This window comes from Vulpes lagopus, chromosome 3 (genome assembly GCF_018345385.1).
Source record: "Vulpes lagopus strain Blue_001 chromosome 3, ASM1834538v1, whole genome shotgun sequence".
Taxonomy (NCBI): Eukaryota; Metazoa; Chordata; class Mammalia; order Carnivora; family Canidae; genus Vulpes; species Vulpes lagopus.
Genome location: NC_054826.1, coordinates 28,956,745 through 28,975,034, shown reverse-complemented (window position 1 = coordinate 28,975,034; position 18,290 = coordinate 28,956,745). Strand labels below are relative to the sequence as shown.

The 18,290-nt window shown below is 41.0% G+C and overlaps 1 protein-coding gene across 2 annotated transcripts in view; it reads right to left on the bottom strand.

Moving 5' to 3' along the window:
• Window positions 1–18,290, bottom strand: part of ARHGEF37 (Rho guanine nucleotide exchange factor 37) — a 60,060-nt gene that overhangs the window by 35,271 nt on the left and 6,499 nt on the right. For both annotated transcript variants that reach the window (XM_041747612.1, XM_041747613.1), the window contains exons 2-3: window positions 7,767–7,963; window positions 6,255–6,378 (exon numbers count right to left, since the gene is read on the bottom strand). In XM_041747612.1, the coding sequence (XP_041603546.1) occupies window positions 6,255–6,378; window positions 7,767–7,963 (321 nt within the window). The remainder of the gene's footprint in view (window positions 1–6,254; window positions 6,379–7,766; window positions 7,964–18,290) is intronic.

Genomic DNA, 18,290 nt, shown 5'->3' with positions numbered 1-18,290 from the left:
AATTATTGTAGGCAAGAGCCACTGATGGATGCTAAAAATAATGGGTGAAAGTTTGTGATGAAATAGGATATTTGCATAATATCGAAGTTTTTCTCCATAAGCTATTTATTACAAGGAGGAAAATAGTAACCTTATAGCAGAAAAACATAGAAGATATTACCTTCTACCAACAATGTGATCAAAGTTAACATTATTCAGGATGTCTTGGGTGGCTCGGTGGTTGAGCATCTGACTTTGGCTCACGGCATGATCCCCAGGTCCAGGATCAAGTTCCGCATTGGGCTCCCTACATGGAGCCTGCTTCTCCCTCTACCTATGTCTCTGTCTCTGTCTCTCTCTCTCTCTCTATGTCTCTCATGAATAAATAAAATCTAAAAATAACAACAAAAACAAACAAAAAAACAAAGTTAACATTATTCTAAGTAATAACACATAGCAACATCATGTGCCCCTGTTCTGAGGCACTAAGGAGGACAGGACGCTGGCCATGATGTTATTGCCAAAAATGCATAACCTCAACTTAAGAATGAAAATCACTTTAATTTTGTAAATATATAAAATGTTTACAAAATATACATTTTTATAATTTATAAAATATATATTGTACATACCATAAACTTTCATAAGATCTATAAAATCATTTCAATATTAATAACTGAAAACTTCAAATTGAGGGCTATGTTACAAACCTGGCTCAGATTCTTTAGAGGTATTGTGGTCACAAAGGACAGACAAGACTAAAGAAGGCTAAGAGAACATGGCAATAAAGTGAAACGTGGTAACCTAGATTGGATCCTGGGCCAGAAAAAAGACATTCATAGGAAAGCTGGGAAAATGTGAAATATAAGGTCTGTAGCGTTAACAGCATTTCAATGATCTTCATTTCCGGGTATTAACAATTGTACTTGGAATATCTGAGATGTTAAAATCAGGGGAAACTAGATCAAGGGTTATACAGGACCTCTGTATTTGCCACTTTTTTTTAAAGATTTTATTTATTTATTCATGAAAGACACACAGAAAGAGACACAGGCAGAGGGAGAAGCAGGCTCCATGCAAGGAGCCCGATGTGGGACTCGATCCCGGGTCTCCAGGATCACACCTCAGGCTGCAGGCAGCGCTAAACCGCTGTGCCACCGGGTCTGCCCGCCACTTTTCTATAAATCTAAAATTATTTTAAAATTTAAAAAGTTTAAAACGAATTTTGAAGGCACTATGCTAAGTGAGAGCAAAATATAATAGAACAAATACTGTATGATTACACCTCGATGAGTTAGTGGTAGCCAAATTCACAGAGACAGAAAGTAAAATAGGAGTGACCAGAGGCCACTCTGGTTGTAGTTTAGAGGGTGCAGAGTTTTGATTTACGATAATGAAGCAGTTCTGGAGATAGCCAGTGACTATGGTTGCACAACAATGTAGACATACTCAATGCCACTAGACTCCCACTTAAATATGGGAAAAATGGCAAACTGTATATGTTAGGTAGATTTTACCACAATAAAGAAGTTTATTTATTTATTTTTTTTAATAAAGAAGTTTAAAGATGATTTTTTAAAAACCCTGAACACCAAGGTTTATAACAGCTTTATTCATAAATAAATGAATATGCCTAAACGTGAAAGTAATCAAAATGCACTTTAGTAAGTAAATCCATCAACTGTGCCATGTCCATACAGTGGAATATTATTCAGTGATTAAAAAAAGAAAAAGAAAAAAAAAAGAAATGAGTTATCAAGACAGGAAAAGAAAGGAGAAACCTTAAATGTATATTGCTAAGTGAAAGAAGCCACTCTGGAAAGGCCTCCTACTATATGATTCCACCTATATGACATTATAGAAAAGGCAAAACTATGGAGACAGGAAAAAGATCAGTGTTTACCAATGGTGATGGGGAAGGAGGGATGAATAGGAAGATTTTTAGAGCAGGCAAAGCACAAAATTCTGGGGGTGAGGATACATTCTACTGTACAGTCTACTCTGTACACTCTACTTAATTTTTCAATAAACCTAAAAGCATTATAAAAAGTAGTCTATTAATATAAAAAAGAGATCTATACTATGTTGAGACTTAACTAGGGTATCCAAAGTGGTTATGGGAATGGCTGTTAGAACACTACTTCAAGGGCAGCCTGGGTGGCTCAGGGGTTTAGCGCCACCTTGAGCCCAGGGCGTGATTCTGGAGACCCGGGATCGAGTCCCACATCGGGCTCCCTGCATGAAGCCTCCTTCTCCCTCTGCCTGTGTCTTTGCCTCTCTCTCTCTCTCTCTCTCTCTCTCTCTCTGTGTCTCTCATGAATAAATAAATAAAATCTTAAAAAAACAAAAACAAAAAGAACACTACCTCAAATACCCACAAGAGTCTTTGGTTGTCCATCTAGAGGGAAGTGATTAGGATGAAGAGAAATGTGTTAGCCATGAAAGAGGGTGGGGAACTGTGGACCACAGAAAGCCCAGCTGAACCTACTGCCTGCTGAAGCTACAGGCTGAGCCTCTGACCTGGACTAGGCCCCCGTCAGATGCATGGGATGTTGCCTTGCCCACTGTGGTCCAGCTTTCAGCAAAGATTTCCACAATGAGACTGCCACCCAGGACCAGTCCTCCTCCCCAGTTCTGATCCAGCCAATCCTCAGAGAGAATGCCTCAGGGGAAGCCCCCAGAAGGAGGGAGAAGATAGGAAAGAGGACACAGAAGTGTAGCTATCGAGAATCTGCATGCTAAGAGATGAGCCAACTGCAGAACCCCTCCCTGCTAAGAGAGCCTGGGCGTTGCCTTGACATCTAGGGTGGTTCTCACATTCTCCTTAACCCAGTGCACATCAGCGGGAATGTGACTGATGGCAAAGAAACTGTATCATAACCCATGTGACCAGGGGCCGAAGAAGGCAAACTCCCAGAAAGCACAGCTATCCAAAGGAGCAGGAATGCCAGGAATGCAGAAATACAGACATGTTTCCTTTCCTCTTGTCCTTTGGGCACAGACTGTAAACAAGTCACAGTAGTGAAAAAGTTATTCCCAGCATCAGAAGAATACCCGTAGCCAGGATTAACTGGAAAGATGAGAAGGAGAGGCAGGGTGGACAAGAGTTAGGGCTCAGCCCTGCCTGGTCAAGCTGCGGGACCTTGGGGAAGTTACTTAACTTTTCTGAGCCTCAGGCTTTCCTTTAGTAAGATGGGGATAATACTAATAGTAATCAACAAGTCACAGTACTGTGAGAATGAAAGAGCTAGGACATGTTACTCAGAGTCACGAATGGCACATTTCAAAGAGGCAGAGACTGAGGCTCAGAGACATGAAGGAACTTGTGGCCGGCAGAGCCTTGCCAGCCAGACTCCAACCCATCAGACCCACCCTGCCCAGATGTAGTAGTCACCAGCTACACATGGCTTCTAGGCACTGGAAATACAAGATCTCAATTGCAATGTGTATAATACAAAAGACACCGGATTTCAAAGACTTAGTACAAAAAAAGAAGTAAAATAGCTCATGAATCATTTTTATATTGGTTACATGCTGAAATGTTAGTTTGGACACAAACTAGAATAAATCCACTATATCATTAAAATTAATTTCTCCTGCTTCTTTAATTTTCTAAATACTCAAAAATTTACAATTAAATTTGTGGCTTGAATTGCATTTCTATTGGACTGTACCCAGCTACAGCATGGTGCCTTCTGATGAGACAACCCAGGGTAAGGACTCCTGGGAAGGTCAGAGTTGTGTTGGACTCGGTCAAAAGGATGGGGGACCTAAGTCACCTGGGAGGAGAAAAGCCTGGTAAAGACAGTCATGCCTGAGGTCTGAAAATTTTTTTAAATGCTGTGGCTACAGGACTGGAAAAAGGGTCTTCCTTGCACAGTGAGGCATGGGGGCTGGATGGGGAATAGAGAGCTGGCAGGAGCGAGGGCAGTCGTGACCTAGGACATAGTGCACCAAAGAGAAGAGACACATGGATTCTTTGTGCTTCTTTTAGGCTAACCACAAGGGGCAAAGGATGAGGGGGCTATTTTCTGTAGACTCTGTAAACATCAAGAAATAGGACTGCCAAATCAGAGGCGAAAAAAGTACAGGACTAAATTTCAGTTAAACAATGAATAGGGATCCCTGGGTGGCACAGCGGTTTGGCGCCTGCCTTTGGCCCAGGGCGTGATCCTGGAGACCCGGGATCGAATCCCACGTCGGACTCCCAGTGCATGGAGCCTGCTTCTCTCTCTGCCTGAGTCTCTGCCTCTCTCTCTCTGTGACTATCATAAAAAATAAATAAATAAATAAATAAATAAATAAATAAATAAATAAATAATTTAAAAAAATAAACAATGAATAAATAGTATAAGTATGACCCAAATGCTGCATGGGATGTACTGCTACTAAAAAATTATTCATTGTTTATCTGAAATTTAAGTTAAACTGGGACCTGTATTTTATCTGGCAGCCCTACTAGGGAGGCAGGGAATGGAGTTGTCACTAGGTATGCCTGGGAAACAAAGTGACATCCTGACTCTGCTGCACAACAACCAGGAAGGTAGAGACTGCAAGCAAGGACACTTAAACAAAGGAAGCACACTGAACTTCAAACCACAGAACAGAAGAACCTGACCTCAGGGTCCCCAGATCTTTAGCGTGTCTTCAGCCTGAGGCTATACTGATTCCCACTCAAATAAGTGGTAATGAGTAACAGAAATAAGGATAAAATGATGAAAGTTGAGAATATCTACCCAGACACTTAAAAAAAAAATCTTGTTCCTTAATTTAGTATTCATTTATCGTTTATAGGAAATGGTAACTCATTCACATTGCTGTTTCAATAAGGAACTCTATTTTCAAAGGAATAATAAACATACAATACACAGGCTTTGATCCCATTCTCTACTACGGGGAAGCTATTCAGTGCCACTGTTGAGAGCACTGGCTCCAGAGACGGAATGCCCAAGTTCAAATCCCTGGCCGCGCGACCTAGAGCAGGTTATTTCCCTTCTACGTGCCTCAGTGTCCTCAACTGTAAAATGAGGTAATAGCATCTACCATTCAGGGTTCTTGTGATGAAATGAGTTAATATATGGACAGTGGAATAGTGCTAGGCTTTTAGTAAACACTCAGTGGGCTTTCTAAAAAATTTGTGTGTTTGTTATTTTTTAATCCTGATCATTCATGTCTCAGAAAGGGCAGATCGGTGATGTAAAGTCCAGGGAGCTTGGGTGGGTACTGTGCTGGGTGCCCTTCCCTCCCCCCTCCTCTTTTCTATATGGCACTCCTTTAACTTCCCCATCTGACACCCCTCAGAAACCCCTGACCTTGAGGTTTTGTCAAGTGACCCCAGGGCAACAGATGGGGAGAATGAGGGACACAGGTGTGTGAGGTTTATACCCACTCATCCCTCCTTCTTTATGATCTACAGGGTCATCCTAACCATTCCAGAATGAATAAACTCCCACCATTTCTCACCAGGGTGACAGTAAGGCCCCCGATGTTCTCATGCTTCCACTCTTGCCACTCTCACAACCCACCGTCCACAACAGCCAAATAGGTCATCAAAAAACATAAATGAGACCATATCACTTTCCTGCTCAAAACTCTCCAATGGCTTCTCATCACATTCAGAATAAAATCCAAACTGCTTACCATGGCCTAGAAGGCCCTACATGATCTGGTCTTTCTCCACCTCTTCCATCTTATCCCCTAACACATTCCCCTCACGAACTCCCCTGGAGCCACACCAGGGTTCTTTCTGTCTGTCCTTCACTCTAAGGCCTATCCCTACCTCAGGACCTTTTGCACAACCATTCTCTCTGCTCTCCCTCCAGATCTTATTAAGTATCTCCTTCCTAATACTCAGGTCTCAGTTTAAATGTCCTCTTCTTGGAACTACTATCATGCCCAAAGGTTACTACAATTGTTTCTTTTCTTCAAATTCCAAATTATTACCTAAAATTCTCTTCTCTCTCACTAACTTGTCAACCCTTAAGAATGGGAACCTGGGGAAAAAAAAAAAAAAAGAATGGGAACCTGGATTCACCAATTAGTTCCTCCTTGTGTTTACACCCCAGCAAACGCCCTCCTCTGTAAAGTGATGGGGTTGGGCTGGATAGTATTTGAGAGTCCTACCAGCTCTGACATGCTGTGTTTCAGGGATCCCCAAAAGAAACCCCCCTTGAGCTACATTACCCTGAAATTCTGGTGACAGTGAAGCAATGCCCACATGCTGAGGACAGTTCCACAGGAATCTGAGGCTGACCACTGCCCTGTCTTTTGCTTACCAATTAAGTGCACTTGTTCCTCTTCCCTGGATTCTGTCTCTTGTAGATCATGAAGAAATCTGTTATTCACCTCGATGACATCATCAATGTTTGAGAACAGGACATCCAGATCTCCCTGGGGCAGCTGGAAGGAACAAAGAAGCCATAGGAGTCTCTGGTAGTTGAGCAGATGACTTAACTGAAGGCCATGGAGATCAGTCCAGAACATTCATACCTTCAGGGTCCTATTACTCTTGGGAAGACTGTCCCAGTAGAATGTTTGTGAGGCTTTGAAAAACTTTATCATTGATGCATAAATTAGGTGTTCTCATTATGAGAAGGGAGGAAGAGACAGAGTGCTCAGCATGAAATGAAAGCTGAATTGGTGTTTTATCCTGGATCTAGTAGCCATCATGTTTCTTCTCTCCGTTTCCCTATCTGTCACAGAGGGTGGAAAGCTGGACTTCCTTCCAGCTCCAACACACTGGGGACTCACTACCATTATCTTGAGAAGTCTGAACTCTGGCTACCATTAACTGGCAATACCACAGCAGGACATCTTTATATGTGCACAGGTATATGTAGGAGATTGTGTGTGTGTGTGTGTATCCTAGATACACAATCAAGTACCTAACTGTAGAAAAAATCTCTAGAGTATGCTCTTATTTTTGCTAGAATAAGTAAGGATCTATAGTTGTTTGCTTAATGCCTACAGAGAAAACTCCTAATATCTGGAGGGTAAAATAGGAGAGGATTTTGGCCTCCCACATTTCCTACTTCAGTATGTCATTCATTCAAGAAACACTAATTGAAGTCTCTGATTTATGAGTCCAGATCTGGGGCTATTGAGCTAAACAGTCTTTGACCTAATGGAGCTTACATGTTAAGGGATACTTAACATTTTATAGAGAGAACCTTATTATTTCTGAAATCAGGGGGAAGAGGTATAAAAACCCATCATAGCAATAATATCTTCATGTTGCCATCTTCTAAATGAGACAAGTACAATACAGGTCAGTTTAAGCACTCTGTTTCAAATTCGATAAAGGGCTATTTTATCCATTAGCTCACTTGATTCTCTGAGCTGATTATTCCTCTCCCTGTGTAGCAGATGAGTACACTAAGGTTCCAGTGTGTCAAAGGCCTTGCTGAATGTTGCATGGCCAATACACAGAAATGACACAGCTTATATCCAGGTGGCTTCACACCCATCATACCTTCCCCTCCATCAAGCCTGCCCCTGAGGGGCAGCCCCGGTGGCTTAGTGGTTTAGCACCACCTTCGGCCCAGGGCCTGATCCTGGAGTCCTGGGATCGAGTCCCACATCGGGCTCCCTGCATGGAGCCTGCTTCTCCCTCTGCCTGTGTCTCTGCCATTCTCTCTCTCTCTCTCTCTTTCTCTGTGTGTGTCTCTCATGAATAAATAAATAAAATCTTAAAAACAAAAAAGCCTGCCCCTGAAACCAATGTGGGGTCTCAGATGCCAAGAGCCATGTCTGCCTAAGGAAGGTTGTGTGCAGCCCCACCAAGATACCTGCTGCAGGCGGCTCCTGATGTCCGAGGCACAGAGCTGGAGCATGTGCAGGTAGGAGACCTCAGTGTCAATGAGCTCCCTGACAGCCAACCTCTGATGCAGCAACGATCTGTCCTCCAAGACCTGACCTTCTCCATTGGGACTCCCTGTCCTGGAGGACGGCTCATCAGTCCCATGTTCAGCCATGTCAGCAGGTTCTAGGAAAGGCAAACATATCCCGACTCACTCTTGGGAGCTCCACCGGAACACTGCTGTCTCTCATCCAAAGACAACTATTCATCGAGCGGCCTAAAAACATCTCTGGCTTGCATGCTGCAGGAAGAACTGTGTATTCGCATTTGTGGGTGGTATCTGAACAATTTTAAAAGGTAGAACATGGCTCAGATAATTGTCGATTTATCTTCGAGGAGTCAGATAATATGCTTGCTTGCCTAGCTTTTCTTCTATTTATTTCCCCAGCTCTTGACCCAGATTTCTTTATTTGGTTCAGCTGAGTCTCCCTCACCATCTCTCCTGGGGGGATCCTAGGGGTTACCTCCTTTCTACCCCCCACTACCCCATTCAGGCCTCACAACCGACCCCTGGGCTCTTTCCACAGCCTCCAGGAGCATCTTTCCAAGTCTAAATCCCTTTACCTCTTGCTGCCACCCACACCCATGCATCCTGGAGGTGTTTCCAGCTTAAACTTCCTGAAACAAAGCTTGTGATCGTGGCATTCATGCTGTAAGGCTTAAACAGTTAGCTCCCTGCTGCTCTGTGGTCCAGCTCCAAGCTCATTTTTCCCTTCCCAGACCATACACCACCAAAAGGGAGCTGCATGCTTTCCTCTATGTCTGCACAATCATTTCCTGCTTCTGTGCTTTTGCACCTGCCAGGCCCCACCCCCTCCTGTGTCTCTATGCTTGGATATTCATCTTCCCTTCCCCTTCCTGATCCTCCCAGCCAGATGGACTCTCCCTCCCTGAAACTCCCACAATCCCTTATCTCTAGGCTTAAAAGTACAAATGGCAGTCCTGTGGATACCATGTCCTGAAAACCCTCCCTACTACATAACATCCTGGAAACGCTGGATCACATATTACCAACTTCCTTTTCATGCCCTGGCAGGGCTTGCAAGAGAATAAAGGAAACAGCAGAGCCCCCAAACAGAGGAACTGGAAAGCAGAGCTGAAGCAGCTGAGCAGTTGTGGCCCAAAGTGGAGGGGTAGGCAGGGAAAGGGGCACATGGCCAAGTTCGGGGAACCAGGGACTTGGGTGCTGGTGTTCAGATGGGAACAGATCTTTACAGAACTAGGACCCCCAAAGACTCCAGTGAAATGGTGGGTCAAAACATCGTCCCCTGCTCATGCAGAAGATGAAGTCCTCTTGGTTTGAGTCCTACATGAGGACAAAAAGTCCCCTCTGAAAATTTATAAAAATAGGCCTGCCTTCATGGAGTTTTAGGCTCAAATTGACATTATACATGTGGTCTGAGTAACCCAAAGGTGAGAAATTAACAAAAACAGTTCTGGACTAATGCTACTGAGTGCCCATAGAAATAAAATGTCTCCAGAAGAACATGTCCTTAGAGCCTAGGTCATGTGGTATTCCGGCAGCCAGCCCTGTCCTGAAAATGAGTTTACAATCCAAAATGACAGACAAGAACTCCACAGCAATGAACAGGATTAGATCCAAAGAATATCAGGTAAAAACTATAAAATAAGCAATAAAAGAAAAAAAACCTGGGGCACCTGGATGGCTCAGTGGTTGAGCATCTGCCTTCAGCTCAGGGCGTGAACCCAGGGTCCTGGGATCAAGTCCCACATTGGGCTCCTTGCAGGAAGCCTGCTTCTCCCTCTGCCTATGTTTCTGCCTCTTCCTCTGTCTCTCATGAATAAATAAAATCTTTTAAAAATGTTATAAAAAAATAAAGACCTGAATGATTGTGATTTTTTAAAGCACCAAACAGAACTTACAGAAATTAAAAATTTAGTCTTTGAAATTAAAAACTGAATAGGCAGATTAAACAGACATCTAGAAAAGAGAAACAGCAAAAGGGCATACAGACCTGAATAAATTATCCAGACTGCTAAAGAGAGAGAAAAGTATGGAAAATATGAAAGAGAACTGAAGGGATCTCGATATTGAAATCAGAAGGTTCATGCATCAAATCTGAGTTCTAGAATACAAGAATAAAGAGAATGAGGAGAGGCAAAATTCAAAGAGATAAGAGAAGAGTAAGAATTGTCCAGACTTTATAAAAAATATGAATTCTTAGATCCAGAAAATACAAGTCCCCAACAGGATAGCTTTTTTACAAATCCACACCTAGATACATTGAGGAGAAATTGCAGAACCTTGACAGCCTAGAGAATTCATCTTTGTATGTCCTTGTTCTCAGGAAACTATGAGAGAATGTGCCCCACCAAAATAAAGAAATAGGAAAGAAGAAGACATAGGGTACAGGGGACTGGTGATCTAATGTGAGGGGGACCAGGGAAATCCCCAGACAGGTGAAGGAAAAATTCAAGGATTGACCATTGGCTATAGGCAGATGCCAAACAGTCTACAGTATTTCAGAAGGTACTAGAATGTCCTGAGAACAGATTTATTGAATTGGTAGTGAATCTGGTGTTTCTCTCAGGATAATCATACAGATCATACATATAAAACTAAGAGACAAACCAATGAACAAACACAAAATAATTGTTTAAAAAAGCTGTGCAGCAGAAATAAAAGTAATTGTATGTTACTACTTATTTCAGTTATAAATACAATTTACACACATTATATTGCAAGTTATCTAAATAATATTATGTATAACTATATTGAGAGAACAAGGTAATGGGAGGGGTGTGTGTACATGTGTGGTGGAGGGGGAGTAAAAAAAACAACAACAACTAAATCTTCATCTTCCATTGTAGAAAGTCAAAGCACAATACCTAAATGAAAAGCTCAGTAATAACAGCAGCTGCATGCTATTTAAAGACATGGAGGGTTAAATAAAATCTTAATTAAATAATTAATTAAAAAAGGAAAAAAAGACATGGGGTAAACTTTTAAAAATATATTATTTATTTATTCATCAGAGACACACAGAGAGAGAGGCAGAGACATAAGCAGAGGGAGAAGCAGGCTGCCTGTGGGGAACCTGATGAGGGACTTGATCCTAGGACCCAGGCAGGGATCACACCCTGACCCAAAGGCAGACGCTCAACCACTAAGCCACCCAGGCACCCCATGAAGGTAAACTTTAAAGTAATCCGCTAAAAAATAAATAAATAAAGTAATCAGCTAAAAATTATATTAAAAATTACCTGGTCATGCCTGGGGCAGGAAGGAAAAAGAATCAGCTATTTTTCATAATAAAATATTATAGAACTATCCGTCTCTCTGTTTCTCATAACAAATGTACAACCATCCATCTCTTTAAATTATATGATATAAAATAGCTTTGATATGAGCTAAAAACTAAATGTAAGGAAAAGTGGGGATTCCTCAATTTTGCTGGATATCAATATTTAAAAATAAATCCTATAATTGTATATACCAATAATAATATTTTGAATGTGATTTAAAGACAGCAGGATAAAAAAAAAGGTTTGATATTGTAATAAAAACAAATAATATTTATTCCTTCTGAGATATATTAACACAAAATGTATAAGATCTTCATGAAAATTTTTTTAAAAACTTTATTGAAATTATTGAATTGAAGAAATGATTACAAGTAGGGATACATTATGTTCATGGATAGGAAGACCCAATATCATAAAGAAAAAAAATTTTTCCCAACTGGATCCAATTATAATTCCAATAAAACCCCCATCAGGGTTTCATTTTGGTCTTGTTTTTCACTAGAACACAGTAAAATAATTCTAAAATATATACGGAAGAGTAAAAGGCCAAGATGGCTAAGAGAATCCTGAAGAACAAGATGAGGCACCTGTCCTATCAAATATCTAGATCTGGGGCACCTGGGTGGCTCAGCAGTTGAGCATCTGCCTTTGCCTCAGGTCATGATCCCAGGGTACTGGGATCGAGCCTGGCATCGGGTTCCCTGTGTAGAGCCTGCTTCTCCCTCTGCCTATGTCACAGGTACAGAGAGAGGCAGAGACATAGGCAGAGGGAGAAGTAGGCTCTCCATAGGGAGCCCGATATGGGACTTGATCTCAGAACCTCGGGATCACGTCCTGAGCCAAAGGCAAACGCTCAACCACTGAGCCATCTAGGTGTCCCTAAATAAATAAAATCTTAAAAAAAAAAAAAAAAGATATCTAGATCTACTTGAAAGCCATAGTAATTAAAAAGTAGAGTGTTGATACATGGGCAAACACATTAGTAGAACAGATTAGAGAGCCTGGAAATAGACCACAGTAATAATGGAAATGTTTTATATGACACATGTATCATTTTAAGTCATTCAGAAAAGGATGGTCCATAGGATAAGTGTTTTCCCATATAGAAAAATAAACAAATGCAATCCCACATCACACCCCAAATAAACTCCAGATATATTAAAGACCTAAATGTCAAATATGAAACTCTAAAATTCTTAGAAGAAAACATAGGAAAATATTTATTTTTCTGTTCTCTGAACGGGAAGGATTTCTTCGACAAGACATAAGATGTACAAAGATTGGTTAGGACCCATAAATATGATGACAGTGATATGGAAATTTTCTGTTTATCAAAAAATTCTACAATCAAAAGGAAAAGAGAGACCTCCAATCAGGAGAAGATATTTGTAATAAATGTAACCTGCAAATGTCTAATTATCTGCACCACATAAAGAATTTCTATGAATCATTTAAACAAGGCAATCTAAAAGAAAAACAAAGCATATTATTGCACAGACAGTATTTTGGTTCATTCAATGTTAATTCTAACCTCCTCCTATAATACTGAAATTAGAAAGCTATACCCCAGCTTTCTAGGCTTCCTTACAGCTAAGTATCCAACATGTGTTTTCAGCCCCACCAATCAGATAGTCTTACGTGAGCCCTGAATCTAGAATTGAGCTAAGTCAGAAGAGAGGTGGTGCTTGAGGTATCCATTTAATGGGACAAGTATTGCATTGTTCTTAAATCATCAGTTCTGGCAAAAGATTATGACTAAAGTCATGGAATTATGAAGCCAGCAACAGAGACAGGAGCTTCCCAATTCTCCAATTTCCTGATTGTTGCAGAGGGTAGCAATGCCTTTGGAGGGTCATTCCTGTAGCACTACCTTGGGACCTATTGTGTTCTGTGGTCCACTTGTCCAGCCCCTCCACTGATGTGGTAAGCACCTAACACACTCTTTTAAATCCCTTACAGTTAGGGGCACCTGGGTGGCTCAGTCAGTTGAGTATCTATCTGACTCTTTTTTTTTTTTTTCCTATGTGACTCTTGATTTCAGTTCACAGCACCATCACAGGGTCGTAAGACTGAGCCTTGCACTGGGCTCCACACACAGTATGGAGTCGGCTTGAGATTCTCTCTCTCTCCCTCTCTCTCTTTGGCACTCTGCTCCCTGCCCCCTCACCCTCATTTTCTCTCTCTCTCTCTCTCTCTCTCTCTCTCTATCTCTCTCAAATATGTCTTAAAAATATATATATCCCTTACTGGTTAAAATAGAATGACTTGTGTTCTTTCCAACTAATCTCTAGCTAATACAGGTATGAACAGGTCATTGACAAAAGAAGAAATTTAAATGGCTAATATACAATGAAAAGATGCTCAGTTCACTAGTAAGTAGGCAAATGTGAATAAGTAAAGCTACAGTGGGTACATCTGGATGGCTCAATTGGTTAAATGTCAGACTCTTAGTTTTGGCTCAGGTTGTGATCTCAGGATCATGAGATGGAGCCCTGTGTCGGGCTCCATGCTCAGCATGGAGTCTGCTTGAGACTCTCTCTCCTTCTTCTGCCCCCTCCCCTGTGTTCTCTCTCTAAAATAAATAAATACATCTTTAAAAACAAAATATCACAATGAGATACCATTTCATGCCCATTACATTGGCAAAATATAAAGATGTTGGTGAGACTGTATATAAATGGGAAGTCTCATGTACTGTAATATAAATTGTTGCAACCACTCCAAAGAGCAATTTGGCAACAACTAGAGAAGTTAAAAATGCTCACACTGTTAGGCCAATTAGTTCTACTCTTAGATATGTCCTGACTTTAAGAAACTTCACCTATACACAAGGAATGGAGACGAGTGTTCACTGCATCACTGCTGATAATGACAGGACATTTGAAACCACCTAGATATCCATCCACAGGAGAGGGGGTTAATAACTTGTATCATATCCATACCATGTAATTCTCAACAACAGTGAAAATGAACAAACTGCAAATTCATGTATCAACTTGGGTAGCCTCACAACACTGTAAAGAAAAAAAAAAAGGAAATTCCAGAAGGGTACACAGAGTGGAATACTATTTTTTTTATTTAAAATATGTAAAACAAGGGCAGCCCAGGTGGCTCAGCAGTTTAGCACCACCTTCTGCCCACGGTGTGATCTTGGAAACCCGGGATCGAGCCCCACATCAGGTTCCCTGCGTGGAGCCTGCTTCTCCCTCTACCTGTATCTCTGCCTCTCTGTGTGTGTGTGTGTTTCTCTCACGAATAAATAAATAAAATCTTTTAAAAAAAATAAAATACATAAAACAAGGCTAGATAGTGTTTAGAGATATATATGTATAAAGCACCATGATTAAAAATTTTGTGGACATAATAACAATAAATTCAGGATGGTAGTAACTTCTGGGGAGGGAAGCAGAAAAATGAAATTAAGGACAGTATCAAAAGGGACTTAATGGCATCTGACGGTGTTTTGTTTCATTTTGTTTTTATTTACACTTTTAATTTTGAGATTAAGATTCACATACAGTTATAATAAATAATACACTGGTTCTGTGTACCCTTTGCCAAATTTCCTCAATGGTAGCATCTTGCAAAACTCTGACACGATCTCACAGCCAGGATATTGGCACTGATACAGATCATTTCTATCACAAGGATCCCTCATGTTGCCTCTTCACCCAATTTCCTCCAGACTCATCCAATCCTTAACCCCTGGCTGCCAGGAATCTGTTCTCCCTTTCTATAATCTGGTCATTTCAAGAATGTAAGTAAATGGAATCATTATAGTGTGTAACCTTTTGAGGACTGACTTTATTCAATCAGTATAATTCCCCTGGAGATGCCTGTAAACTGTTGCATGTATCAATAGTTCCTTCCTTTTTATTGCTGAGTATAGGAGATGTTTTATTTGCTTAGAAATAATGAAGCACAGGGTACCTGGGTGGCTCCGTTGGTTAAGGGTCTACCTTCAGCTCAGGTCATGATCTCAGGGTCCTGCTTGGCGGGGAGTCTGCTTCTCTCTCTTCCTCTGCATGCGCACACACACACACACTCTCTCTCTCTCTCTCTCACTCTCTCTCTCTCAAATAAATAAATCTTTTAAAAAAATAATGAAGCACATATGGCAAAAATGTTAAAATTAAACAAAGATGGATAGTAAGAATATGGTATTTGTTGCACTGTTCTTTCTTCTTTTCTGGATGGTTAAAATATTTCCTAATATTTAAAGTGGCACAAGTCCCGTTCAAATTTGTACCTGGTTATTTAGAGTTATTTAGAACCAGGCCTCACCTTCCTGGCCAGACACTAAACGCTTAGAGACAAGATGAGCACCCATTCACCTCATGTCCTTCTCTATGTCTCACAATACTGATGATACTTGCATACATAAATGGTCCTTTGGAAGGACCTAGTAGCAGCAGAAGTTTCTGGCCTGGGCCATAAGCACTGACCTGTGGATCAGATAATATGTAAACTGAGTGGGGAGAGCAAAGGGCCTAGAAAGATCCTGGAATGCATCTGTCTGATGCACAGCTCTATTCCAGCTCTTGAACACTGCCTGTGGCCTGCTGACCTGATCCTGACCTGAATTGCTGACACTTACCACCCTGTGCGTAGGTTCTCTAGAAAGATTCCAATAGGATTTCAGAGAGAGCTACTCAGGTTCCACTACTCAGAACTGTTGCTAAATAAGCAAAAAACACAAGTAATACTTTATAGAGAACTGCTAAATATTTAAAATAGCATTAATTTGCCCTTAGGTTAACTGCAAGCTGGAGCTCTAAGCAGGCCTGGTAAAACCTCCCTGTGATGGCAATCTGTTATCTTTTATTATACAGTCTGTATCATAGAAAGAAACACACTTTTATTTCTTTAAAAATATTATATATTGGGGGCACATAGGTGGCTCGGTGATTGAGCGTCTGCCTTTGGCTCAGGTTGTGATCCCAGGGTCCTGAGGTCGAGTCCCACATCAGGCTCCCCTCAGGGAGCCTGCATTTCCCTGTGCCTATGTCTCTGCCTCTCTGTGTCTCCCATGAATGAATAGAATCTTTAAAAAATACAATTATATATTATTTGGCAATGAAAATGAAGTACTATGGATATGTGCTCCAACATGAATGAATCTTGAAAACATGATGCTAGGTCAGTCAGTCACAAAGGACCACGTGTTTTATGATTTGATTTATATGAAACGTCCAGAACAGGCAAATCTGTAGAAAAACAGATCATGGGTTTCCTAGGCTGAAGGGATAGGGTATGGAATGTGGTGGCTACTGGGTAAAGGGTTTCTTTTGGGGGTGATGAAAATGTTCTAAATTTATTATAGTGATGCTTGCACAACTCAAAGAATATACTAAAAACCACTGATTTGTACACTTTCAGTGGGTGAAGTATAGAATATACATTATATCTCAATAACACTGTTACCAGAAAAATATATAGTATAACTGTCACAGGGATGTGGAGAAACTGGGTCGCACATACATTATTGTTGGGAATGCAAAGTGGTTCAGCCACTCTGGAAAATAGTTTGTGAGTTACTTTTATTTATTTTTTATTTTTATTGTTAGTTACTTTTAAAATGAAACATACACTTAACAGAAATCATACCTCAGGGCTTCTATTCCAGAGAAAAAACTTATGTCCATACAAAAACCTGCCCACAAATGCTCATAGAAGCATTATTTGTAATAGCCAAAGTAGAGAAAATCAAATGTTGTTTTAATAGGTGAGTTTAATAGGTGAATGCTTTAGGAGCACCTGGCTGGCTTAGTCGGTAGAGCATGACTCTTAATCTCAGGGTCAGGAGTCCAAGCCCCATATTGGGCGTGGAGCCTACTTGAAAAAAATAATTAAAAACAGGTGAATATGGGACACCTGGGTGGCTCAGTGGTTGAGCATCTGCCTTTGGCTCAAGTCATGATCCCAGAGTCCTGGGATGGAGTCCCGCATTGGACTCCCTGCATGGAGCCTGCTTCTCCCTCTACCTATGCCTCTGCCTCATTCTCTCTGTCTCTCATGAATAAATGAACAAAATCTTAAAAAAAAAAAAACAAAAACAGGCAAATACTTAAAGAAAAAAACAAACTAGGAGATCCAATACCTCTGAATACTCAGAACAGGTAATGGGGGTGGCTCAGTCGGTTAAGTGTCTGCCTTTGGCTCAGGTCATGGTCTCAGGGTCTGGGATTGAGCCCCACATCAGGCTCCCTACTCAGGTGAGGAGCCTGCTTCTCCCTCTTCCTGCTGCTCTGCCTACTTGCGCTCTCCCTTTCTGTCAAATAAATGAACAAAATTTTAAGAAAACAAAAGACAGGGAATGAACTACTAATAAACTGGAATCACCTGGATGGCTCTTGAGGGTATTGACTGAAAAAAAAAAAACTAATCTCAAAAGGTCATACACTGTGTGATTCCATTTATGTCTTGTACAAAATTATATAGAACAGGTTAGTGATTACCTGGTTAGGGATGAGGGTGGAGGGCAGGTGGGTGTGACTATAAAGAACACCAGGGAGAACACTGTGGTCATGGGAGAGTTCTGTGTCTTTGCTTTTGTTGTTGTTGTTTTAAGATTTTATTTACTTATTGGAGAGAGAGCAAGAGTGAGCAGGGAGGCTAAACTGATTTTAGTTCTCAATCACCTATCATGAAACATGGAAGAGATCCCAGGATTGAGCACGACTGGGCTCTATGGAAAGCCATGTTTCCAGAGCTCGTTCTCTGAGACAAGCCTCCTTATCTGGCCGCACCGGGAAATGGAACAAGGATACCAGCCTCCTCTCCCAGGCTTTTGAGCTGTACTTGTCCAGAGAGAGCTGCAGATATAGTGGATAAGTTAAGCTACATAAAATTTTGTTTTTAAACTTTTTATTTTGAAATACTTACAGACAGGAAAAAGACTTACAGACTTATTCAACAGAAAGTTGCAAGGATAGAACCAGAGTTTCTGTGCACCTTTCAACAAGGTTCCTCTAAGCGTTATTATTTAAATATAGCACAGTATCAAAACCAGGAAATTGGCATCAGTATACTACTCATGAATGATTGTGTTATGCCATTTTATCACGTGTTAGATTTGTATAACCACCACCACCACAATTAAGATGTAGAACTAGGGGCGCCTGGGTGGCTCAGTTAAGTGTCTGGCTCTTGATTTCGGCTCAGGTCATGATCTCAAGGTCATGGG